The sequence below is a fragment of the Anopheles coluzzii genome, chromosome 3 (genome assembly GCF_943734685.1).
Source record: "Anopheles coluzzii chromosome 3, AcolN3, whole genome shotgun sequence".
Taxonomy (NCBI): Eukaryota; Metazoa; Arthropoda; class Insecta; order Diptera; family Culicidae; genus Anopheles; species Anopheles coluzzii.
Genome location: NC_064671.1, coordinates 48,150,549 through 48,178,306, shown reverse-complemented (window position 1 = coordinate 48,178,306; position 27,758 = coordinate 48,150,549). Strand labels below are relative to the sequence as shown.

Here is a 27,758-nt window from a genome sequence, read left to right as displayed (position 1 = left end):
CAGAAAGTATGAAAAATGTTGTCCTATATACAATGTTTATCCTTTTTTTCTATTGACACGTCGCACGCATTAAATATTTTTATCAAATAAGCATTTTCCAATGTATGTTCTTTACGGTTACGTTTATTCGTTCAATGATGTTTCGTTTCCCTGGCAAGATCAGCAGTTTGTAATAATCAAACGTCATAACATAATTCCACTTCAAATCAATACATTTTTTTGTATTGTAAAATCATAAACAACTTTCTAACGATGTAATAAAATTGATCCCTATCATTTGAATTTCAACATTAGTATAGATTGCACAATAATAGGATCGTGAAGACTGTGCATTTTTGTGAAATGGGGCATGGGGAATTTAAAAAACATGTGTCCCTATGGTCCCCGGCAGGAAATTACAATAAATGATATTTTTAAAAGTTTGGTTAACATATTCCTAGAGCGATAGCACACATGAAATGCCCCTGTGGTGGTGTTTCTGTATCGATTTGAAGTAGATTTTGACCGGCAAACAATAATTCAATTCAAAATGCGCTGTAAATAAAACTGTTTTAAACACAAGGAATGCATTTACATGATTCTAGTGCAAACTACTAGACTAAGAACCCTATGTGTTGATCAAAAGCAAAAGATCAGACTACCCTCCCCCCCGTAACAGTTTCGTTAACTTATCGGCACATGTGTGGTCATTTATGAGTAGCAATTTACAACGTGACAACAAATTATCCATCAAACAACGAAAGGAATGTCCCAACTTGATTTAAACTTAGAAAACACCCACATATACACTCACACGTACACCTATTCCCTAAATTACTTCACTTATTAATTTGACCCTGCTGCAACTATATTTGTTCCAATCCTCTATCGTCGTTTGCGATTATTTATTGCGCACCATGCTACTATTTATTTTCCTCGACGCGTTGCTGCTACCGCTCATTAGTTGAAGTTTTTTTTTTTATTTGTAACAATTGCATTCCTCTAGAATTATGCACCCAGCATCTATGTTCCACGCGTCACTTGGAAGGATAAGTTTGTATCAGTTGTATTCATTCTATTGTTTGTTTGCAATTGTGAAAGTGACGGCATCAGGAGGTTGCTGTTTTGCTTTGCTCGCTTTGTAACGCTTCTAAAAAAATGCTTTAACAATTGAATTCATTGCTAGTTTTCTTACTCCATGCTTTAGCAGTTTGTTATTTATTCGCTCGCCAAACATTTATCTGTTTCTGTCGCGTTTTCACCATTTTATTTCTTCAATTGCTAATTTCAACTTTGGTTGATCAATTAGCGGAATGTTTTGCATTTGTTTCTTTCGCTTATTCGATTCGTCGAAAAGCGATAGCAAAGGTGTTTTTTATAGAGTTTTATTTATTTTGTTAAATATCTCGCTAGCTGTTTTAATGTGTTCCGTTTTCCACTTGCTCCTCCTCAATTGCTTTGTTCATTCAGCACTTTTCAAACAGATTCGCTTCCATTACAATTTGATACCGTTATAGTTTTAGAAGTAGTGATAGTATTAGTAGTTGTAGTAGTAAAAGTAGTGTCGTAAGTAGCGTTATTATTTAGTTTAGTAATGGTATTAGTAGTAGTAGCATTACTGTTCGCGTTAGTTGTATTTCTTGTTGTGGTTGCTGTTGTTGATTTGGTTAAAATTGCTGTTGATGTTGTAGTTGCAGTTGAACAATTGTTGACCTTACAGCAGAAAGCCGCTCTAACCCACGATTACCGACTATCGCGAGCAGAGCGCGGCCGTCCCTAACTGGAGGTGGAGGCGATCGGTGACACTGGCGACAGGGGACTTCGCGCTGAATCCCGGGGACAACCGGAGAGCGTTATCACCAGCTTCCGGGAGCCCGCGTGGTCACGATGTTCGCACAGCCAAACACCCTGCCATGTACCGAGTGACAATTTGCCATCGGTGATTGGGATTGTCAGTGAACTTCCAAGAAAGCAGGCTTTTACGTGAGCGGGCTGAGAAAAAAAACAATCGATTGCAAACAATACATTAGCATTGCCGTAACTGTTACGAGTGGCGTGTAACTCTACGGGTCAAGGAATAAATACCATATCATCTGGACCTTCGCAAGAATGCCTGTATGGTAGACCTTCGGGCACTATTTTGTTTAACATCATTTCCATATCATCCCTAAAAACACAAAACGCACATATTAAATGTTTGTAAATTTTATACTACAAAAATGCTACGGATAAGGAACATTACGAATGTCAACATTACGTTATTAAAAAAACGGAGCTTTTCGATTAACTTACCTTACGTCTGGATCCCAGCTTTCGTTTAACGCTAAGCTGGCGGATGTGTGCAAAACTGAAAGAAAAATACAAAGTAAAATTTGTTAATACTTTTGTGCACAACAAAAAACGGGTTAAAAATGCTTATGTATTTTATTATAGTTCCATGAATGATTCAAAATAGAAAACATGTTTTAAACCTTTAAATGTATTCTTATGGCTTGCTCGATTGCTAAATGCAATATGGAATATGTTTTACGTTAAAATCTTCAACTACAATATATAATTTAAAAATAAATGTAAAAGAAAAATGCCTTCCATGTATCGAAAGAACACGTCAACAAGGGTGCCAAATACAGCATTGGCTATAGTTGTAAAAATAATAACTTATCATTCATTCAAAACATAAATTACAAAAAGTACATAAATAGCCAATTTTGATTTTTAAAATACTTTACATTTTTACAACAAGTGCTCGGCAATACATACAAAATGTATTTTAAAGACATTTAGTTCAAACATTCTAGCTTGTTTTTTAAAATATAAAGTTATACTTTTTTTTTAAATAAAATTATACTAGAATTAATGGAAGCCAAAAAGCCGTACATGAAATAGTATAGTTATAAAGGTATTAAGGTAGAATATCATTATTGATTACGAACATTACACACATCTCCTTAATAGCAATGAGACAGGAAATTAGAATGGAATAAATAATTAATTATTTAATAAATAAATGAATTGTTACAACTACACGACTGTATGAAGTCGATCAATAGGCATAACCCTGCGAATGAAACTTAGACAAATAACAGTAAAGCAGGGTTTTATTTTATTTGAAAAAAAAAAAACGCAATTAAAATTGGAGTTCAAATTCATACTTTTTCTCTCGTATTAGTTACGAATTCCATTGTCATGTATTCATTTACATTGGATTTTTTATCATTCGCACTAACTGTTGATACTAAACTGATCGATCCGGTGGTACATTCGTCAACTCACACGATTTAACAACATGCTGGTCGTGGGTTTAAACCTTAACTAAACAAGCTGTCCTCCCGACTTGTGACTATCCGGCTGCGAGGTACTGAATAAGTCTCGAAAGCCGGTATATGCCGGCATGTCCACGTAGGACGCTACGCCAAGTAAAAGAAACTGATCGAACCTACTTTATTTTTTTTTCAAACTCGATAGTCTGTCATCAGCATGTACAACGATTAGTAAAACAAATCATTTGTCTTTATTTAATAAAAACAAATATTACACTGCGTTTTGTGAGATTTGCAGAAATATTTACGAAAGAAGAGGAAGGATAGGGGTTAAGGAGTGTAATGATGATGTGTTATTAACATAACGAAAAAACATTATTTAATATATATTCATGTAATGCCGCAACGCTGATATAACAATAGAGTAAAATTATGTTGACGAATTCTATACCCACAAACAATGCATGCCCCATACACAAGGGAGACAGTTTGGACTGTAACAACTACAGGGGTATTACGACGTTGAATACCGCCAATAAAATATTCTCCTACACGATCGACTTGTCCCTTCATCGTGAGGTTGGGAAATATCAACAAGGATTTCGAAACGGAAAATCAACCACTGATCACAGATCTTCACCATGCGGCAGATCCTAGAGCAGATGATAGAATACAGACCCAACACATACCATCTCTTCATTGACTTCAAAGCCACATATGATAGCGTAGCCATGGTAAAACTATACGACGCTATGAGCTCTTTTCAAATCCCGGCCAAACTGATAAGGCTAGTTAGAATGACTATGACCAACGTCACTGAACGTCAACGCCAGGTGAAGGTGGATAGAAAGCTCTCAGCGTCTTTTGCTACCACCAAAGGTCTGCGCGCCCTGGGAACGGGGACCTCCTATTCAACCTGGCGACTAGTGGGTGGAGACTTCGCGAACCATCTTCTATAAGTCAACCCAGATTCTGGCATACGCTGATAACATAGACATCATTGGTCTGCGGCTCTCCTATGTAGCAAAAGCCTATCACGGGTTAGAGCAGGCGACAGAGAACCTTGGATTGCAGATAAACGAGGACAAGACCAAACTGATGGTGGCTTCAAATAGATAGGTGAACGCACTTTTCAAGTCGTCCAAGAATTAACATATATTGGGTCAAAGGTCAGCAATGACAATAGCATGTTAGCTGAGTTGCGCGCATTCGAGAGGAAGATGCTCAGAAGGATTCTTGACCTCATATGTGTGGAAGGACAATGGAGGAGCCGTTATAGCGACCTCACTGTCTTGTAGCGTATCAAGCTCGCCAGGCTCCGGTGGGCTGACCGTGTTGTACGCATGGACGCGGACGTCCCAGCGCGTTAAGTCTTTTTAGGCCGTCCACAAAGACGGAGGAGGCGTGGTAGACCCTAATTGAGGTGGCAAGATGGCATGGAGGCGTCCGCCATTAAGGCCGAGGTAACGGATTGGCAGACTAAGGCGCGAGACCGTGAGCGGTTTCGGACATTGCTGAGACAGTTTATTGGAGATTGCAATGTAAGAAGAAATGCTTCGAAATCTGGAGTACAAATTTGTGACTTTTTTATAAATTTTACAGTCACAATACTGGGGTTAAAGAGGGTGAACGATAAGGCAAATCCAAATTAAACGGTTTAAATAATTAAATAATCCATATCCGTCCTGGAGCTCATCCTAAACCCATAACCGTCCTGTAACTGATCCGAAACCAATAACGGTCCAACCCATACGGAGGACCCATACCACGTTTTAAACTGAACTTGATTCCACACGGGCCAGAATTATGATACTGCGGGCCTTCATGATTCTAGGGGCCCTTCACGATTCTAGTCAGTTTTTTGTATGGAGTTTGACAGTTGGAGGCTGAAATCATGTAAACAATCCATACAAAACCACACAAAAAACTAGCCTGCGATTTTCAGTCTACAAAATTTTAGCCTAAAAGCTAGAATTAGATTCGAGTACCTGCTGGAAAACACGGGTTTGTTTACATTTATCCCAAGGTGCATTAAAGAAATCAGGTGATCGAATCTGGAATCAAAGTGTATGTAGTCCAGGTGGTCTCATAGCATTTTTTATAACCAATTTTGAGCATCACTTTTTAACAGAACGAGTGAAAATTTTTGCTCAAACGAGCTTTCTGGAGACTTGACGAATACTCAAAACACTCGTAAAATCTTCATTCAGAAGCAGAAGCGATAAAAATCAGCCTTCTAAATTCATACACCTTGGGATAAGCCCACCTGTATATTATACTCACTTAGATAGCTGCTCGAAAACTGCTATACAATGCAAACAGCTGACAGGATGAAATTTCAGCCTACGAGCTTCAAACGGAAAGGGCCCCACTGTTGGAAATCGAACAGGTCCTGGAATTCCTGGAGGTCCTGGCACCGAACTGATACCTGTCATGGAATTGATAATCATTTCATACCAATCCTAGAACAGATCTTTATAACAGGGATCTCCAAACTACGGCCCTCAAGGGTATGAAATGCGGCCCATATTGACTTTGTAAATGTTAAAATAAATAGCTTATTTTATTAACTCATGAAATGAAAATTCAATTATTTACTTTTGAAAGATGAAAATGAAATTTCAATAAAAGAAAGCTGTAGAAATTTGATACATTCAATTTATATTTTTTTAATTAAAATGAGATTTGAAATTTTACCTAATGTCAAGGTATCGTCAAAATTTCCCACAACAACGTTAATTGTGAAGCAATGCGGCCCGCGAACTGAAAAGTTTGGAGACCCCTGCTTTATAAAATAACGTTCCTGGAACCAAACCGGATCCCCTAGCAGTCATGTAATTAATCCCTAACATTACATAATGCCAGCCCTGCAACTGCTCTCTTATTTTTTTTAATTTGTTCTGCACCCATCCACTTTAAAAATGAATCTGCACCCATCTCTGATCATTGATAGATTCAACTCACCTATCATTAATAGATTCAACAGCATATGGGTGGAAGGACGAGGGAAAAATTCGAATCTAGTTCCATGCATATGGTATGGTGGGTCACCCGAATTATAAACGAGTTGAATAACCATTAAAATTCTTTACTAAAAATCTTACGGTTGAAGATCGTTCAACCAGTAAGTGTAGTGTCGTGATCAGCTTTGGCGTTAGCTGTAATGCTGCAAATTTATTTGCAACGCCACAATACTTCCGGTGTAAGTCTATCCTGGAAACGGAAACATATCGTGCGCACTTAGCTTCGTGAACAACTAAAAATGAACCACACCTAACATACCCTCCTCTCTTTCAGTGGCCTATTTCTAACGTCGCGTGTATATGAACGTTTTGTCACGATGCACTGTTCATGACGATTAAGAGATTAGCTTGCGAATAGCTCCTATCCATGTGCACTCACCCTGATTCCGGCACTGCTACATTAATAATGTTGTGTCAGTTGGAAAATAGTCACCGATATTTCTTAACACCAAAACTTCTTTCGCACACAATTATCGTAACCAATCGCTAGGTAGTTACCAAATTAAATGGCTAGGCTTTTTTAATTCTCAGTAAATGTCAATACAAATCTGATACACAAATTTACCTATTACAGAAGTAAATCTTAAGGCCATAGAACAAAACCTATTGTAAAGTAAAGCACATTGAAATGAAATATAACAGAAGGTGAAATAAACGAAGGGTGTAAAAAGATAAAAAAAAGCTCATTGAATTAGGCAAATTGTTTATTTGATTGTTTCGTACCAACCGACAGGTTTCTCATCGGTTTTAATATTCCTGACATTATGATGTGTCTAACCCGCACATTACAAAATATGTAGGATTTCTAATCTTTAATAAACTCATAGATATCTCCACTGATAGTCGCAATTGTAGCACGCATTCCTGAATTATCTTATTCCGAAGCGTCGTATTCCTCTTAAAATAAACTAGTAAGTTTAAAACTGATTCAACTAAATGGCCGGTGTTGACCGACAACGGTTGTTTGTGCCTTCTTCTTTGGAAGAAGAGAATTGAAGAGAAGAATTAAAGTAAATGCACAAATACGAATGTATTTCTAAATTTGTGCAAAACATCAAAGTTTACTACACCATATACATGTTATGAATTCTGGCTTAAAAGCATATACGTTCTTCTTTGGTACAAACATTACCATCGATCTACGTTTTATTGATCGAGTAGATAGATAAAATTCGATCCCATATTATTTAATTATTTAATTATTTAATTATTTTAAAAATTACATCGGCTGCCAAAGTGACAGCTTCACAGTATGTTTGCAAAATTCCTCTGTTCGGATGCACCACCCTATTTTAGTGTTGGAAATTTCCACAGTATGCTTACAACATTCCAACCTTTTCAGGATCGCAGACCATTTGGCTTTGAAAATGCATTTGCCACATCCATCGAGGGCATACATGTTTTAAACTTAAATCAAAATTTTTGATAGAAAATATGTTTAAATCTTATTCTGAGCATGCCTGTAGAAAGTTTAATCATTATTGTGGGAAAAATAATGCACGATATCTATAGTAATAGGCTTTTCTTTTTCAAAAATAAATTCTTTCGTGGACCGCATCTGTTAACTCCACGGATCACAAGTGGTTCGCGGACAGGGACAGGTTGGAGATCACTGCCCTATGTGATTGAACTATTCCATTATATGATTATATAAAGGCCTGAATGATTAAAAAAGTTTTTAGGACAAATCAACTCTAATAGCAAGACGTAGCAATACAAACGTTAAGCGGTCCTATTTCGGGACCTAATTGGCTAAAATTGGCAGTTGTTACAATTTTGCTCTTTGAGCAAAATGGGCTAATTTAACTAATCAATTGTCAAATCTAAAGCAAACCCACTTTGATAGAATTCGCGAAATTCGAGCTACGCGGTTTATTCACGGTCCGCATCAATGCAGGCGGTTCCCAAGATATACTATGAATGGGACCCGAAAACGGCCGCAAAATATCCTGTATCTTCAATTTCCGCTTAAGTCGAATTTCACAGTTTTTAGCCATTACACCAATTATTTTCGTGTAATTCTGCTTGACATGGTTGGTTTTAACTAATAAATTAATTATGTTATACATTTCTGACTGTATATTACAATGTTCAAACCATCAAAGAGTAATAACATTCGACCAAAAGGGAATTTGTTTTGCATTTGACACTATATATGTCAAATCAGTACAATTTGCTCAAAGAACGGTCAAATTACCCGTAATGTATCTCAGGGACATTTATTTATTTATTTATTTATTTATTTATTTATTTAAATCAAAGTTATCAGGCAGTATGCCTAAATAACTTAATGCTTACAGAGTACAAGTTTAAATTATGGCCCTAGAACTAACTTGAATATGCTGACGCAGCTGACTAACGGATTGATTGAAATCTGCTGATAACCCTAACCTATTATACACATCAATCATTTTGAGCAGTGGATCATTGGCACCAAAACCAGTCGATCTAAAAGGGCTTCTTAGTAGCTCTCTACTTCTAAGACCTCTAGAGGGAGTAGAAAAGCAAATAAAATTTAAAATGTCAGGTGCATCAAAATCTCCAATTAATAATTTATGCATAAAAGTTATCTGAGCCGTAGTTCTCCTATGCTGTAAAGTCTCTAAGCCAAATAGTAAACACCGAACATTATACGAAGGACGTGGAATTTGGTTTGACCAGGGAAGACGATGAAACATAACACGTGTGATTTTTTTCTGTATTTTTTCAATTTTATCTATGTATGTGATTTGATGGGGACACCAAACTACACTGGCAAATTCCAGGATGGGACGGACTAAAGAACAGTATAATGTTTTTAAACTGAAAGGATCTTTAAAGTCGGCCGAGACACGTAAGACAAATCCTAACAGTTTAAGAGCTTTAGTGACGATAGTTTGATAATGGCTAGATAAACTAAGCTTACTGTCTAAAATAACTCCTAAGTCCCGAACCTGAGAAAAACGTGGAACGCTGTCTTCATTGATTTTGTAGTTATAAATAATAGGTTTTTTTTTCTTTGAGAATGTTATACAACTACATTTGCTAACATTAAGTAACATTTCATTATTAAAACACCATGCAGAAAAATAGTTTAACGAGTCTTGTAACATTTCACAGTCGTCAGAATATTTAACAGGTAGGAACATTTTTAGATCGTCAGCATATAATAACAATTTAACATGAGGAATAGCAAACACGACATCGTTAATAAATATAATAAATAGTAAAGGTCCTAATATACTCCCTTGAGGAACACCAGATAAATTATGGAATGTGGCAGATAAACTAGTTCCTATCTTAACGTTCCTGTATTAATAAAACTCTGCTCTTAAGGCAGACCATCCAACCCAATTCCTTAAAGTAAAACACTGTAAACATTGTAACACAGTTCCTCTAGATTTGCTAGATTTGCACAAATCCTTGAAGTGCTTTTTTACTATCCATATGCACGTGTTACTTGACAAATTTAAATAAAATATATTTTATAAAACAATACTTATGTATTCCGATTAAAACAAAAGGAGATTTTCCTAACAAAATTTTAAAATATGAGAGACAAAACAATTTCAGATCATGTAAACTCTTGCATTCCATTGAAAATTACATACATAATAAAGAGTTAACATTACAGTACAGAGATACACAATCTGAACGGACAAAACGACAATGTAAAGGAGAAAGGAAGTTGTTTACAGCACACTCGTTTCACTTGACCAACACGCGCACACACTTGAAAGCATTTACTTGGTTAATTGCAAGGATAGAAGGAACCCAAAGGAAAGCGGGAAATTCCAAGTCCTGCTAGGATTCCATCGTCCCATCGTTGTTGCGCCTTCTTCTTCTTACTAATACGAGAGCTTTTCATTCATTCATGATTCTTTGCATTCTGCGAATGCCTACCGTTACCTAGGCAAACTGTCTGCACCACAAAAGAGATACACATTTTGCTTTACCTCACTGCGGCGATTCTGTCGAATGGCTAGGCAGGCAACGTACACATTTTACCCTCCTGTTGCCCAACCTACGAGCCGGCGGAAACTATACTACTTCCTCTCGCCGGAAGTGGCCACTGCCGGCGGTGTCATAGATGTGCGGTTTAATGCGACATGAAAGCCAGTACTGCAAGTGCTGTCGTTGTTCCTCATTCAAAACACTGGCGCTCGCGCTTGCTAACAAATAGACACCCCTGCAGCTGAACGCAAGCATTGTTGTAGTACAGTACGTTACAGAAAAACATGAGCTTGATAAACGCTCATGAAAGGCAACTAACATACTGGTTCAATGCATTTAGATTAAAAAGCAAAAATAAAGACACTACCAATCGAAGTGGAACAAATAAACACACTTGAATTTACTCAATATGAACTTAGAAAACATAGTTGAATGCTCCTACGAGCCCTTATATGTATCAAAAAAATAGTAAATGCCTATTTGCTACGAAAAGCTTATCATTACAGAATAACATACATTTTATTCGTAATATGCGGCCCAAAAAACCGGAGTTCATCGAAGATTCTAAGGAATATTTAACCCACAATACCATACCTCCACCCCATACGTAGCACTGACTATCCAGCTATGGCTAATCAAAAAGTCACTGATAGCCTTGACCAGCGATCGGCAAAATGCGGCTCTTTGATATCGAGCTGGCGGCTCTTAACAGTTCATATATTTCATAGAACTTTTGCGCATTTTTGCTCTTGGTTTAACAATTTTGCTCTTCTCGTGAAACTCTACAAACATTAATGTAGAATTTGGCTCTTTCGGTTATAAAGTTTGCCGGCCGCTGGCCTAGACTGTTTGTGGTAAAGGTAGACCTTGACCGACAACGACTGCTGCGCAAAGTAAGAAAAAGTAATTAATATTTTTAGCTACAGGATAAAATTAACCCAATATGGTATATTGTTGCACAACATCTAATTATTGTGTACTGCTTATAAATTGCAAAATTTCTAAATACTAATGAAACATTGATAAAAGTTACTAATTTGCTTAAATGTTGATGTAAAAAACACATTTATGTTCGTCTATGCGTTACGTCTATTCTAGTGTTTTCTTTATTATTGGCGTGCGATAGCAGATGTCGGTTTACTACTTCTTTTGCGGAATTCCAGATTGAACCAATGACCAACGTGTAACAGCGTTTCTTATCATACTAAACGCTGTTCTAATGAAAAACATCCATTTTTTAAAGTGTACAATAATAGAAATTGGAGATTTTGTCAGTTTTTAATAATTGACCTTTTGAGTAGGTTTAGAAATTACTATTTCTTGACATTATCCATGCTTTACCTGCATATCCATGAATAGATAACATAACATAAGTATTGTGGTTGAATCCATCTCTTACATATGCAATACATTAGCTATTCCCTTAACTGTAAAATCATTGGCATTATACCCTATATTTGGTTTGACCACTTTTGCAGACATCAAAAGTCTGATGTATATCCTGTAAATATCATGTACAAATCGATCTTTTACGTCATTTTTATATATATATTTTTTTAGTTTAATTCGAGTTAAATCACTAGTTGGTTATCGACTAATGTTTATTTAATTAATGCTTCATTGATCCAAACAGAAAAAAAATACGATCAAATCCATCAAATGAACCAGCCGATCAATGAAAGAGTATTAACCACTCACCAACAGGCAAATGTTGCGGATCGTACATGATCATTTGAAGATGTGCTGATGAGAATTCCCCAAAAGCAGGTGGTTTGCGTATTAACAACGTGACAATGTTCTTTATCAGTGCAGTGAGTGAGAAACCTCATTGAGCAAATTTAATTGAGGAGTTTTTGTTATAGGTTGGTTGGCAAAGTAAAACATATAAAAAAAAACAAAACAATTTGGCAATGGGTCACTTGGTTGTATAGATTGTATGGTATGATGCAATCTATGTATTATCAGTTTAATTCGTTTAAATTGTTATACACTCATACCATTTATTTCTTTACGTTCTGTTTGTCTGATTTGATCCTGTTTTGTCTAACACCCCTTGGAATCTTCAATTTGCATCCCTTGCAGTGAATTAATGTATGTACGTTTACCGGGGACAGATCATTACTGAAAACATATTATACATCCCTAGATCTGGCTTCTAGCTCGTGCTATACACCTGTGCTTCGCGCTACATCCTATGCGGTCTAGCGTATTTCACTTCTCTGCACAAACACCTACGCTCAGCTCATACAAAATAAGTCCCATCTTTCCTCTCTTGGAGTTCTTAGTACATCAACACTTTTTCTCAACAAATCTCTCGAATTCTCTGCCCATTTTCTACTATCTTCCTACGGTAGAGAAACATCTCATTCTGACATGCACTCACACGCACAAGCCATCTCAGTCTATAGGGCAATACAATTCTCCGAGTGAGTGCTCTACAATCACACCGAGGAATTAATAGTACCCCAACATTTGGCGATGCAGCCGTGTTGCGATATCACTCTGCAATGAGACTTGCAAAATGCATCATCTCTCAAAGATTTATTGTATCGTAATCCTATAGTTTTTTGCAACTATATGTTCGGAACAGAATAGTTACAGCAGATACTGTGACACTGATCTTGAAGAGGTGAAATGGTTATGAAATTATACCATTTGACAGCTCTAAATGGAGATCTGAAAATCGGTTCCATCTATCGGAGTTTCCATTTACACATATCCTTTTTTTCCATTTGTCGAAAGAGAGCAAACGAGCAAACACGCCTAGGATCAATTCTCTCGCCGGACTATTTAGCCCTCCAAACCCCAAACTCTCTTTCGCAAAAATATTCTCTGGCATTTTAGCTTGAAAATCTTCATCTCTCTTTCTCTCTCTCTCTTGATATATGCAGCTATCATTACAACATAACGTAGCGTAAACAACTGATGCATGAGAGTGAAACTGCCAAACACATACATATAGAGATAGAAAGAACAGAACGAGGTACACTGCCATCGTTACGATTACTTTAGTCAGGTCATGGACACGAAATTTTGTCAGTTCCTCATTCTATTTGACCGCGTTTGGCATTTAACTCACACTGCACAGCGATGACCCGATAGTATGCTGCAGCATAAATGGGAACGACCTATTGAAGCGTCTTTCCACCTGCTACCTCCACTGCACCTTGGTTCGTGATTGGCGAACCAGCAGTAGTAGCAGTAGCAGTCGAGCTGCAAATGCACCGACCAATTGCACCGGAGCATCTTTAGCATTGCAATGCGGTCATGTTTCAAACTTACTTATGAATGAACATGTTTATTTAAAATTAAACATAGTTACATTCAAAAGGAAAGAAAGAAAGGCGTAACCGTATAGCTAAAATAACGCATTAAAATGACTCAGTAACAGTTTCGAGCATTAATGCTAAAACTTTCTCTAAAAACCAATGTTTACATTCATTAACGTAAATGCGTTGGCAATTATTTATTAAACTGAGGAAACACTTTTCTTCCGTCCAATATCAGAGGTACACGAGCAATTGTGTTGGCTTCATGTGTATATCCATAACACTACTAAGGGAACCTTGTGCTTGTTACGGGATACTATTATTCAATAACAATATTCACTGCCAAAAGCACTATTTCATTTCATCCACTCTACTGCTACCCACCCCACCACCATAGCCACCACACACTTCCGGCATCTTGACGCGGGTTTGTTGAGTGGTCGATATTGTGTGTCCTGAATTAGAGAGCGTTAGGAAGGATAGCTTACCATTTGAAGGATAAAGCCAACCAGCGGTGCGAAAAAGACAGACGGAAATTGAACGTTATTATTGATGTATGAAAAATGTACGTACGTACACTAGGCCAAAATATAGTGCGCGCCCACAGCAATTCTTGGTACGATCGATCCGAAGGTACATTGCACATTTGTCCAATAATACACTCTGAGGAAAAGTTTGCCGATGTTTCATTATTTTTGGTCTCAAGCAAAACCATACTTTTAATTAATAAAATGAATATAACTAGAGGGTATTTCAACTTTTAGTATAATTTAATTTGATACTTCACACTATTGTTTATTTGCGAGTACATCCCTATTAAAACGGAGATGTAGAAGAACTAACATACTCTAATATACATTATTAGTATACAACTACATTTTCTGTTATTTACCTTAGTCAAGTTACAACTCAGTATAACTAATAATTGAACAACGTTACGACACGTTATTGGATTTTTATTTTTCTTGCCTTTTTTTGCGCGTAGAATACACATAAATGGTAATCGCCGTTTGAGCTTTAAACCCAACCCAGCGACCTAAAACATCTGTGGGTCTGGTTCAGAAGAGAGAACCTTTCCCCGTTTTCTTTTTCATAATTTAGATTTATATCTGCGGAATAATATTTTTTATTCATGTGCGCCTACGTGTCACCCAGAAGCGATTCCAAAAACTGATGCGTCTTCGATCGTAAGGATGTTTGAGAAACTTGAAACCCCTCAAACTACCATCATAAGATGTTTTGTGTACACAAATTTTGTCCTGTTTTTTATTTAATACACCATCTTTTTTGTATGCATCGCATGAGCATTTGTGTTTCTTAGTGGCACATTTTTGAACTGGTTAATTGTGCACAAGTCATTCGTTGCAGAAATTTGGGTTTTTTCTGCAAATTACCACCAGCCATGATACAACGGATACATAGATTCACTAAGGCACAAGTAATTTTCCCATCTGCAACTAGCGGCATTCAATAAAGTAGTACACATCAAGACGTAGCTACGACCGCCGTCGTAACCGTTGAGTGATAAGAGGTACACATTCGCACTTTCCTTCTCTGCATTCGTTTCTGTCAACATGAGTTGCTTCATCACTCCTCGTTAAGCGTGCACCGCACAAAGTCGGTAAATAATTCAAAATTAGCTCACCAACGGGTTACGGATGCGCGTCTCCGGGCAGCCACATGGAACACACAATCAGGAATAACTGACGATGACACTCGGTCACGCAACCGAAACCGACCGTGCCCCAACCAGACCGGCCAGGCCGTGCAAGGAAATGTCAACCATTAAACCTATCACCGTTTGAATCGGATACGAATGACTACTTACATTCTCCTTCAGCAAAAAAAACACACACACACCCTTGGCCGGTGATTCTCCGTTGCCAGCGCATTTGCTAGCCACATTGCAACAAAGTGCAGTTTGAAAAGGGCGCAACGTAACGAAGCATTGAAATGGTGGCCAAGCGCGCTTCCGCACCGGCGTTCCGTTCGCTCACTTGCCAAACCCAAGCCCGCTGCTACAAAAGTGGGCGATGTCTGCCACGGGTGAAAAACGATTTCCTTCACTCGTGAGAAGTGCGCTTTCGGTAAGAAAATCGTTCATACGGCTACTTTCAGCGCCCCTTCGACAACGACGTGCAAGCTAAATAAGTAATCAAGACATATTTCAAATAGTTTGCTGTTTATCGGTTTTAATTATCAGCACATTTTGCAATTAGCCATCTACTGCTATGTACCAGCACACGTTAAGTGCCGTATCATTATCGACGAGAATGGGAGTCGAGCGCCACTCAACCAAAAAGCAACGAGGCTTTTAAACTGCAAGTTCGTTGCGTTTTGTAATGCACTGTGTTACCCCCACTCTTTTTGGCCGCGGTAAGCTGGCGAAACCAGACTTTAATAACATTGATATAATTGTTTAAAACACGTCGAATTACTAAAGAAGCATTTTATAACTTCGGGTAACAAGAAACATATTGATTAAAGTTACAAATGGTATTTGAAAATAGCTATCGCGTAGCCATAACAATTATATTTTCTTCACGTATTTTCACCAAACCATATTTTCTATCAAGCCTTATTTATTTTCTTAAATGAAGCAACCATAAACAAGCTGGGATCCATAGCTTAATTTGTGTTGTGTGAATCATAGCGTAAATTCTTTATCGCATCAGTTACTTATAATATTTGCCTACAATTTAATTTCTCTTATTGGCTAAAACTATGAACAAACCTAGACCTTTGTGAGCATTAATGAATTGTAGAATAGTATAAATTTAAAATGTTACAGTTTTAAAAACATAGTAAATGGGAGGATACAAATTCTTCTTTTTTGTGACTCTTTGTGACTGCTGGGGAGGCTTACCCCAGAAAAGATTAGATCCCATGAAACGCATGTATTGTCGTTCATGTATGTATGTAGCATGTATGTTATATTGTCGGCTCGACCAATCCGTACTCCGAAAAAAAATCAAAAATAAAAGAAAAAACGATAAAGAAAAATTTACTTATGCTAAAGTCCATCTAACTGGCCAGGAATTAGCATATTCAAATGTATAAATTTTGCATTTTAATTATTTAGGCACAATACTTCTTGAAACAATTCTAAGCCAACACTCAATGCTTCATTTTGGCAGCGGAAGCTGCCAGATAACATTTTAATTACTCGTACAAAATGTGCAATTCATTGTCTGTCATAGAAAATGTGGAACAAAATTAGCTTGGCAAGCGAGCCCGTACAGGGCGGAATATATACAGCCGTACGACATCAAACAAGCTACAGCTGTTAAAAGCACAACACACTTACTTTGAACGTGACATAATCCGACAGAAAATTGACCAAGCTCGGGCATCTGCCGTAGAATCTCCTCCGTCACCAGGTGGACGCCACGATGCTGCGGCCGTAGGTTGATTTTGCGTTGAAACCAGGCGGATCCAATCTGTATACCGCGGTGATTTGATGAAGCCATGTTATTGGTCTTCTCATATGATGAGCCCGTCGTCGTAGTCGTTGCCGTTGGGTTTATACCCGCCGCCGTTGACGCTTGCTGCAGATGGCGATGGTATCCTGGTTGGTGTCGATGGCTGGCCGCCGAACTACCGCCACCACTGCTGCGATCTGCGTCACCGACGCCAACACTTCCGTCAGCAGTAGCACCACCAGCACCTCCAGCACCTTTACCACCACCACCACCACCACCTCCTCCTTTACCACTACCTGCGGTACTCCCTTTTCTTCCCTTGCTTCTGGCCCCACCTTCTACAGCTGCTGCACCGCCCGCTGTTGCTGATGCTCCCCCGGCACCACTTCCACTAGCACCCGCACTACCACTTCTACCAGCACCCCCAGCAACACTTCCGCCGCCACCACCACCAGCTCCTCCTCCTCCTCCTCCTCCCCCACGGCCCCCGGCGGACGCTGACAAGGGTAACGAGGACTCGTCGGTGACCGATGAAGGAGGGCTGCCCCGTTTGCGAGGATGATCCGTTTTGAGGCAGGAAATAGCAACTACTGGCAAGCTATACTACACACAAACACTGTACCAATCGCACACACGCACCAAGCCACCAACCAGACCGACACACACGCACACAAACACAACAAGAAACACTTCTCGGCAACACTATTTGTTTGCTACTCAGCGCAAACTTTTATTTTAGACCCGCAACTGATAACAGGAGGATGCAGAGGGGGCTGAGAGAAAACGAAGCCGGTTGGTTTTGGGTTGAGATTATTTGCTGTGTTGCCACGTATATTTTGGTGAACCTGATGAACCGCAAATCATTAACGCACAAAAGCACACGTGTGCTTTACATCTCTCTCTCTCTCTCTCTCTCTCTGTTACACGGGGGCACAGATCACTTATCTCTTCATTCCACTCCACAACATTTCTACCGATGCTCACTAGCTGCGGCACATTCTGTGCTTCAATGCTGCTTCTTTGCGCTTTATCTGCACTTCACTCACTAACACACATCACTCTCCGCGGCCCAACGAAATCTGCTGGTTGAATAAAAGATAGTTGTAGAAAGAGGTAGTAGATAACACTGGCAGTAGGGCGTATTAGATCAGTTTAATCGAAGTACTTTTTTCCCTTGTTTAGACCCCTTACACCCCGAACTGGCATGCTCGACAGTGCGCGTTCGACGAATATTCAAACTAAATTAATAAACTAATTGCAGACAGTTTCCTGTGTTTGCGTACTGCGTTTGATGTGCACCTAAAACATGTTTTTTTTTAATTAAAGCATTGTACACACTTTGGAATAACACATAATTTGTAGTTTTGCTAGTTTTGTAATTCTTGTTACAATTGTTGTTTATACCGTCTGAGGCTATCTTTGCAAATTAAGCGTTTGTCAAACACTCTAGCTGTCAGATTCGTTTGGTAGGAGAGAGGCTAAGGGGTCCATTTACTATCACTACAGCAGCGAAAGAACAGCAAAATGCTTTATGGCACAAGAAGGACACCAGTAACTAAACTACGGTGTACCAAACCAGCAAAGCACACGAGACACGAAAATAAAGCACATTTTGGCGTACAGAATATAGTCTCGCGAAAATCTTCATTTCCTTTGGTTTCCGGATTCGATGCAGCCACCCTTTACAATGCGACATCAAAATGAGAAGCTCGATTTGGAACGATTTGGACGGATTAGGTTACATTGCGACACAAAGGCACAGGATTGAAATCTTCCAAACTTTTCAACATTTAGCCAACGATGTCAGAAACACCTTGGATTGCCTGATACACTGGCCCAACAAATGGGGGTAAAAATCAATAGACACACTGTTTAGCTGCAAAAAAAAAAACCGTTGCTGTCCATTGCCTAATATCTCTATACCGCAAAGTTCACCGTGTGTTGTTGAATCTGCACGAGGGAGTCCCCATCTGAGCCAGCCCTGGGCCGACCAATCCCTTGAACGACCCATCATGTTTTTGCCTGCCAGTATTACCGTAAGCAGATTCATTCCCGTCACCGGTGTCACGCACGACATGACATACGAATGGGCAGAACACCACGTTACGTTACGTTATGTATTGAAATTCTTCGCGTGATTTTTTCGAACTACTGCTACGTTTACCCAACACAGCAGGGCGGGCGATGGGAAGCGAAAATTATAATACGAGTCCTTCAGGCCGCTGGTTCGATGGATAGTAGAACGTGAAAAAAATGATCCAGGAACCAACGACGGTTCAAACGTTCGCGAGGTCAAGGAATACCAGGAAAGGGAAACTATGTCCCACATAGCTCCTTACAAGCGAAAGCGTTCTATGTTTCCAATCTTTGTGTTCCACTTCCGAAACGGCCACTGCCATTTCACATATATTATTCGTAAGCTGCAAAGCGTAATATGTTGTTATTCACAATATTTTAACCTTCCGAACTACGTAGTATAAATACCGTTCCTTATCAACATATGTCAACAGTAGTGCTCCTATGTTGATCCTCCAGCACAGCCTGCCTTCTATTCGTACATCATTGCAGTATAACACAGCATCCTTGGCGAATAGGCTTGGCAATGAGCTTTCTTCTGATTGAAGTTCTTGTACAGTTGTAACTTTAAGGCAGTGTGATACATGATTTTTTGTTTTCATTGTGGTGTGAAAGTATAGGAAAACCCAACGTGTCGAGTATAGGAAAATCCGTGGAACCGTATAGGAACCGTGTGTACGAATGTCCTTTGAAATCATTGCCAGCGGTATGTGGTAAACCCCTGAAGGTGCGTAAGTGTTTATCTCACGAAATGAAAACTACTTCGCGGATGTTCGTAACGTAATACACATTTTCCTACTGTAAAGAGCAAGCATCTCTCTCATTTCCTCGCTCTCTTTTTCTCGTGTGCGTTCTCTTTCTTCTATTCTCTGTTTTATCTAGGTTTTTTCTTCGGCGCAAACACACTGATCCACATGCTCTTTTGATCTCCCTTTTTAGTCTTGCTCTTCTTCTACCTTCTGCCCTTCCAGACTTTCTCCTTCTCCGTTACTCTTTGGCTGTACTATACATCCCGTTTAGCACTCTTGCTCTTTCAATCCCAATGCCAGTCTGCAGCCATACATAATCATACGCATAAGATGCTTGCGGCAGTAGGCTCTTCCACTGTGCCGTGCCTGGCGAAACCAATTTCACACGTACAGCATGCAGTCTCAAGCCAAGCCCAATTCTTTCTACCTCGGTTGCGAACCGAAATAGCGTACATTCCGATGGTGATTTAATTGCCAGTTCAATGTATCCTGACAATTATCCACCCGGAGCATTCAGGGCACTGAAGCACACACTCCATGGACACAAGGACACACGCACACATACACAGGAAGGCAGATACTTTTCACCTTTGATTAGAAATGTGTAACAACGTGGATGGTGTTGGAGTATTATTGGACTTTCCAACATTTTCAGGATAATGCACCAAGTTCCTCACTTTTTCTTTAATAGTAATTCCTTCATCTTCCAACACTAAAACTAACACAACGATTCAGGTTCGCTCGCTCCTTTTTTCGTCAGGATTGCCATCACGCCCGGTAGGCTCCATCGCCTACTATTCTGCGATCGGTGCGGTCTTTCTGCTAGTAGGGAAAACCCTTTTCAGGGTACCGTCGTTCCACTGAGATTACTTTTCTTCGTTCCCGGACAGTGGCACTGAACAGAACGGCATGTTATCTCCAAGCTTAGCATACTGAGCTGAATATTAGCAGCCATTCCCGCTACTTGCTTTACCGAATCAACCAATCTCTCTGCTGCCGTAGCTATGCTGAACGGGTTATTTCTTTGCACTAGCGTAATATAAAAAAATACTCCATACGCACCTCATCCGTGCCAAAACCGCGTGTAATAGATTTTCTTCCCTCACGCGCATACTCCCCACACACCCGGGCCACACTGTTCAACGTGAAAATGTACCTTTTTACGATATACGACCGATCTGAGCTCGATTCTGTTTTATGTAATTTCAGAACCGTTTTCTCGAGCCACCGCTTTTTTTCTCCGTTTGCCGTGCTGCTCTTCTGTGGTAATCAAGCTACCCAGAGCTATACCCGAAACCGTTGCCTATCTCTTTTTCGCGCACATACGGGCGCGCCGTTCCGTGGGCTTCGACATCAAAAACCCATCTCCGTCGCGTTATCCTGCCCATTGTATCTCACTTTTACTTATTCTAGCCCGCTCTGCTGCCTTCTCACACGATTGTGCCGCACATTTTCGATCCCTTTCTTTATCAGGCGCGCGTGTGCTATATCCTGAAATCCTGCACGCGATCCCTTTAGCGGTAACCTTGCGGCCCACACACACACATACACTCACACACAGCCCCCCGACGCACTCACTTTACTGCTGTATCTTGTGAATTCCTTCACATTACCAGGAGTAGCATGGAACCAGATAGGAGTCGGTAAACTGTTTCACTTTTCACAAATGCTGCAATTTTCCAATTGCTCCAAGTAATCAGTCGTCCATTCCTTTGGCGATGCCGTAATGGAATTTTTTTCTATTGCTTATTGTCTTCTTCTTCTTCTTTGGGTGATGGGGTTTGTCCTCCTATGATGTTGTGGGACATCATAATCAGAGGTTGACCATCTTGATTGTTAGAGAGACCTTGCAGTCTATTTCTCTTTATTTTTTTTTTTATTTTTTTTTCTCTTCTTTCAGTATTTGGTTGTCACATCGTTTATTTCACGAGGTTTGATACTCAGATTGTTTTGTGTTGTCTGTTGGGTGTTGTTTTTGTGTCCGTTTTTTTGAATTTGGTGTGTATGTGTGTGTGGGTAACTATACTGGGTTTTGAAAACAAAATTCAGTTAGTTTCCATCTGATTGTGTTGTTCCATTTATTTCTCTAATTAATTATAGTTATCTATGCTATTATTTTTTTTCTCTTGTTTGTTTGTTTGTTTGTTTGTTTGTTTTTTTTTGAGGTTTTAGGGAGATTTTTTTTTTCTTTAAATGATCTTCCATTGCAGGAAGAGATAAAAGATGTTTCTCCTTTTCCTCTCATTCTTTTCATATTTCTATGTGATTTTGTTTTATGAAATTTATAATTTGCCTTATTGTTTTTCCAGAGGGTTCTCTCCATGTTTTTCGGAAATCTTCAAATTTTGTTCTATTGTTATTGTTATTGTTATTATTATTGTATTTAGGACAGTCAAAGATCATGTGCCATCCTGTATTTGATTTTCTGCAATTTTCACATTCACCTTTTTGGGTTATTTTCATTTTGGCTAGCCAGTAATCTGAATAGTCATGCCCGGATAATATTCTGTTCATTATTTTTATTTGTTTCCCGCTAATTTTTATGTTTTTGTGCCAAATTTCAGTTTTGAATTCAGTTTGAAAATTAAGGAATTTCTGTCCTTTAGTAATGGACTCATTTGTGTACCATTCTGTAGCCTGTTTTTCCATTTCCTTACGGTACAAATCTTTGGCATCAGTAAACCTTATTTTATTGTCTAATTCTATACTTGTTAGGCATCCTTTATTCGCTAATTCGTCTGCGACTTCGTTTCCGTTTATACCTACGTGCGACGGTATCCAAACAATTTGTGTGTTAGTGCTGGTGCATCTTTGTAATATGTTATATATAATTCCTTCTATTTGTGGTTCTTTTTGTGCTTTTTTTAGGATGTTGCATGAGGTCAGGCTATCAGTATATAGGATTATGTTTTTCATCTTATATTTTTTAGCTATCTCCAGAGCTTTTTCGATGGCTATCAGTTCTATTGTTGCTATTGATGCTATGTTTTTAATTTTATATTCTTTGTATATGTTATGTTTTCTATCTTTTATGTAAATTCCTATTCCCGCCTGATTATCTTTTAAGCTACCATCCGTAAAAATTGTTGGTCCATTATTGTTGTAGTTTTTCATCTTTTCTAAGGTTATTGATTTAATCGTCTCTTTATTTTTGTTTGCTTTGGTACCTATTTCTTTATTAAGTGTTGTGTCTATGTTTATTTTTGTTGCAATGTTGTTCATTTGGCTAATGGATAGATGTTTTAAAATGTTGTAGTCTTCTTCATATATTTTCTCTTGGTATGATTTTGACTTATTATTGTAGTTATTATCTTTTATCTTATTTATTTGTTTTCTTAATATGTGTGAATATACTATTATTTTTGCTAGTTCTTTACGTGCTATGAATTTAGATCTGAATTGGAATGGGATCTCGGCTGCAATAGCGTGCAAGGTGTTGATGGGTGTCGTTTTTGTGCATCCTGTAGCTTTGCGTATCGCTTGGTTAATTGTTGTATTTATTTTTTTCCTATTGCTTTTGTTGCTATTGTTTAAGTATGATGAGCCCGTTTCAAATATGCTTCGCATAGTTGACCTGTATACTATTAGAGCTTTTTGTGGGTCTAGATTGTTATTTTTTGCGCATAGTATTTTTAAAATGTTTAGTCTATCTATGGCTTTATTTCTCAGGTATTCTATGTGTTTATGAAATTTAAGCTTATTGTCTATTATGGTGCCGAGGTATTTGTATGTGTTGGTTATTTCTATTTGTGTGTTTCGTATGTTGAGGTTGAAATTTTGGTTTTTATTGTTAAATATCATATATTTAGTTTTGTCCGTGTTTATGGGGAGATTTAGTTCTTCTATTTCGTTTATGAATGAATTTAAAGATGTTTGAAGATTGGTCTTCAATTCGTTTTGGTCCTTTCCTCTGGCAATTATCACAAAGTCATCTGCATATTGTATTAATTTTGTGTTTTCATTTGTTACTTTATTGTGTATATCTTTGGTATATAGATTGAATAGAGTTGGGGACATTACATCTCCCTGGGGTAATCCGTTAGTGACTAGCATTTTGATCTTTGTGTTACTTTCTATCTCTACTGTTCTATTTTTAAGGAAATTAGTAACCCATAGAGTTATTTGGTTTGGTGTGTTAGCGTTAATTAATTTTTGTATCAGTGTTTTGGTTTTGACTTTGTTATATGCCTTTTCTAAATCTATAAATATTGCCCCGGTCATGTTATTTTTCCTTTTGTTTTGGTATACTTGATTTGTTAGGTAATTTATGCATTGATTTATTGTTTTGTGTTTTCTAAATCCAAAAGAGGTTTCTGGTAGAATCTTTCTTAATTCTATGTGTCTATTTAGTTTGAGGAGTACTGCAGAGTTTAGAATTTTTGTAGGAGTCGGAATGAGTGCGATTGGTCTGTAATTGTTTATATTGTTTGGATCTTTTTCTGGTTTTGGTATGGCTATAATTTTGATTTGTTTTAGATTTTTGTGTATTTTTCCTTTCATCCACATATTGTTTGCATCTTTTATGATGATCTTGAGTGTTTCTTCGTTTATGCTACGAAGCATTTCGTAAGTTATTTTGTCTATTCCTGGTGCTGTATTTTTCTTGTTTTTTAGTAATTCCGTCCATATTTCCTTATTAATTAATTCCATGTCTATTTGGGTTGCATTGTTTGTATCTGTTCTAAATTTGGATAATTTATTTTTTTCGAAGTTTAAATCTAAAAAGTCTTTGGCTATTTTATTATCATTGTGTATAATGTTCGATTCTTTGGCATGATTTTTGTTATTGTTAATGTTGTATACTAAGTCCCATAGTTCTTTGGTATTAGTTTGGGAGTTTATACTATCTAGAGTGTGGTAAAATAGTTCTCTTTTATGTTTTTTTATTTTGTAAATCAGGATAGCTGTTCTTTTCTTGCATTCCATTGAGTTTTTTATAGTGCGTGAATTATTAAAGGAAGTTCTGGCTATGTTTCGATTCTTAAAGGCAGTTTTTAATTCTTCATTCCACCATACTTTTAGTTTATGTTTTGTTCGGTGAGTATTATTTTTAGTTATCTGTTTGATTTTATTGATGCATTGTTTTATTGTGTTAATTTTTGTGTGATCTAGTTCATTTATTTGTTTATATGTTTTATTTTTATTTATAACGAATGTGGGTGAGCAGCTGTTTTTAATTTTTAGGGTAATTTTTATTACTTTGTGGTTGCTGCCTCCTATATGATAGTCTGTGATTTGTTTGTTTGTTTCTAGGAATATATCTTTTGATATTATTGATAGGTCTATTGAAGTTTTTCTTTTGTTTTTGTCTGTTGGAATGCATGTGTATGTATTGTTATGTAGGATTATTAATTCTGAATTTTCAAATTCTTCCAGGATGATTTCACCTTTTTTATCGGTTTTATCATCTCCCCAATATCTGTGGTGCGCATTGAAATCACCCACTATTAAAACTTTTTTCATGTCTTTGGTATTGTGTATTATTTGGGCTATTGTATTTTTTATCTCTATATTGCTTGCCTGTGGTGCTATGTATATTGATATAATAGTCATTTTTGTTTTGAGTGTTACTATTGCTGTGGTTTGAATTGTTTCTACTTGATTTGTGATGTTGATTTCTTTGTATTTTATTCCTTTTCTTATAAGGATACAGCTTCCTCCATAGCCATCTGACCTATCTGTTTTAATGGTGTTGTACCCTGGTATTTTAATATTCTTATTTTTTTTTGGTCCATGTCTCTTGTAGGCATATTCCATGAATGTCTTGTGTTTGCGTGAGATGTTTAAGTTCTTCTTTGTTTTTTCTCAGTGATTGTATGTTTGCTTGGATAATATTGAAAAAAATCATTTTTCCTGCTCACACCTTGTCAAATCAAATTATTAATTATTTGGTGGGGTTAACTCTTCTGCTGCATTTAAGTATCTAGAATTTTCAGTGTCACTTTGGTATACTTCTGATTCACTCAGATATACCTCTGTGTCACTGAAATTTATTGTTTCGCTTCTTGTTCTTTTTCTTATTGTTTGTTCATTTTCTTGGTAGTTGTTTGTTATGTAATTTTCATTTTCTGTGTTATTTTCTGTTCTGTTTATAATGTATTTTGTTGTTATGTGATCCGTTTCGTTTTGTTCGATCGATTGTATTGATTTTTGGTTCTTTGGAGTCTCTGTTACTTTTTCTATGATTATTCTTTGGTTGTTTTGTTCTTCTTCGTTTTCTGGTTCTGGTTGGTTGTTAGTTGTTGTGTTGGTATGTTCCCTATTATTTCTAGCTATTGTATTCGCGAAAGTTTCTTTTAGGTACGTCCTAGGAATTGCAGGCACTGCGTCTCTGCGTATTTTTCGAGCCTCTCTGAGTGTGATTCTGTTTATAGTTTGTATTCTTTTTATTTCGTATTCATCTTTAAATATCGGGCACTCTTTGTCTAGGGTAGAGTGGTTGCCTCCACATTCTGCACATTTGGGGGGATTGTTACATGTCTCGTGAAAATTTTCGTTGCACTTGGCACATTTTTTTTCCCTAAAACATTTCGCTTTAATGTGACCGAGTCGCATGCATTTCATGCATCTCATTGGTAGAGGGATGTATAATTCCACTTTTTCCTTAAAATATCCTATGTGTATATCCTTGGGTGGTTTAGTTTTTTCGAATGTTATGATGGCTGTTCTTGTATTAGCAAGTTCACCATTAAAGTTTTTCCTTTTGAAAATATATACGTCTGACACATGATCGTTGATTAATCCCTCTTTCAATTCATTTTCCGTCATAAATTTGAAGGCATCACATCTCACTATACCCTTGCAAGAATTAAGGGTTTTGTGTTCTTCTACTTTTACTTGTATTTCCGTTTTTCCCCAACTAAGCTTTATTTTTTTTAATTTTTCTGCATCTTTTCTGTTTTTCACCTTGATGAGAATCTTCCCATCTCTAAGTAATGTAGTTTGCAATGGCGCATTTCCAATGGCGTTTTCTGTTGCCTTTGCAAAGAGAAAAGGGTTGTATGTGGCTAAGCTTTTGCCTTTTGTTACACTTTCCACGATTAAGAAGATTTCTTCCGGTTCATATGAATCGTTTATAATAATTCGCTCACCTCTGTTATTTTTTTTCCGTTTTTTTGTTTTACCGGAATCCTCACCAAGGATTCCATAGTAGGATCCGAAAATCCTACTCCCCCCGGGGGGATCCCCCCCCATCTTCGTCACTTATGTTCTTTCTTACCACCTTATTTTCTGTATATTTAATATTTTCGAAATTTTGGAACTGTGTGTAATTTGTGTAGTGTTTAAATGTTCGTGTATATTTGTGTCACTTCGTATCAAACTCACTGTGAGAAAAAGAGATGATCCTTCAACCACTGTTAGAATGAGACTGATTGCTTATTGTCAGCCTGCAATCATATCTGTCAATTTGTTCCAAATTTTAACCAATTTTCCGTCCCATAGTTCCTTCTTGCGATATGCTCGCCCAGTGTGGCCAGATTATTTTGGCGGTTTTCGGTAGGCGCATGAGCGTTTCTACATACACCGAGAATGCAGCTGAGAGATGGCTGTGAGAGAATTGACAACCGGTTTCTCACGCCGGTGTGTGTAGAAGCTCCGGAAAGCGCCGAGATGAGACTTTTTAAAATTGTGTTGTAAAAATTTGAATCGCTAAAATGAAGTAAAAAAAAATTCTTTTACTTTTTAGTAACATTTCTACGATTATTAGACTGCAAAATACAAATTAAAATTGATCGTTCGACATAAACTGCCAATTTAATTTTTTCTAAGCTCCATCGTTCTTTGCATGCTGAGGAGATTTCTCTCACCGAAAATGCTGTCAGTCGCTGTCAAAGCATGTTGTCAGCTTTTTTCTCAGCTGCATTCTCGGTGTATGCAGAAACGCTCCATCAAAATTTTATCGGTAGTTTTCGGTAGGTTAAAGCTCGAAACTTAACCCGAGTTAAAAGAAGTGAAAGCGAAAGAAATATTAAGCGGGATGGGGGGGGGGGGGGGGGTGCGAATGTGCAAACTGAAAGTTCCATCTCACAAGAATATGTATCCTTTA

At 37.8% G+C, this 27,758-nt stretch overlaps 2 protein-coding genes across 8 annotated transcripts; both read right to left on the bottom strand.

Moving 5' to 3' along the window:
• Positions 1-103: 103 nt before the first annotated feature.
• On the bottom strand, positions 104-27,422 carry LOC120955676 (UPF0047 protein YjbQ). Of its 7 annotated transcripts, XM_040376757.2 has the most exons (5): positions 21,290-25,792; positions 16,772-17,968; positions 2,272-2,326; positions 2,065-2,146; positions 104-1,971 (listed from the first exon to the last, which is right to left on the bottom strand). In XM_040376757.2, the coding sequence occupies exons 2-5, from the start codon at positions 16,932-16,934 to the stop codon at positions 1,756-1,758; spliced, it is 516 nt and encodes a 171-aa protein (XP_040232691.1). In that variant the 5' UTR covers positions 16,935-17,968; positions 21,290-25,792; the 3' UTR covers positions 104-1,755. The 7 variants fall into 6 exon arrangements, 1 of the variants encoding a protein (XP_040232691.1); XR_007452680.1 differs by lacking the exons at positions 104-1,971; positions 2,065-2,146; positions 2,272-2,326 and having other exon boundaries at positions 16,851-17,968; positions 21,290-27,422; XR_007452684.1 differs by lacking the exons at positions 104-1,971; positions 2,065-2,146; positions 2,272-2,326 and having other exon boundaries at positions 16,851-17,965; positions 21,261-27,422.
• LOC125907305 (uncharacterized) lies at positions 16,948-17,942 on the bottom strand. The gene is made up of 3 exons (XM_049608909.1): positions 17,933-17,942; positions 17,066-17,383; positions 16,948-17,012 (listed from the first exon to the last, which is right to left on the bottom strand). The coding sequence occupies exons 1-3, from the start codon at positions 17,940-17,942 to the stop codon at positions 16,948-16,950; spliced, it is 393 nt and encodes a 130-aa protein (XP_049464866.1).
• Positions 27,423-27,758: the final 336 nt, after the last annotated feature.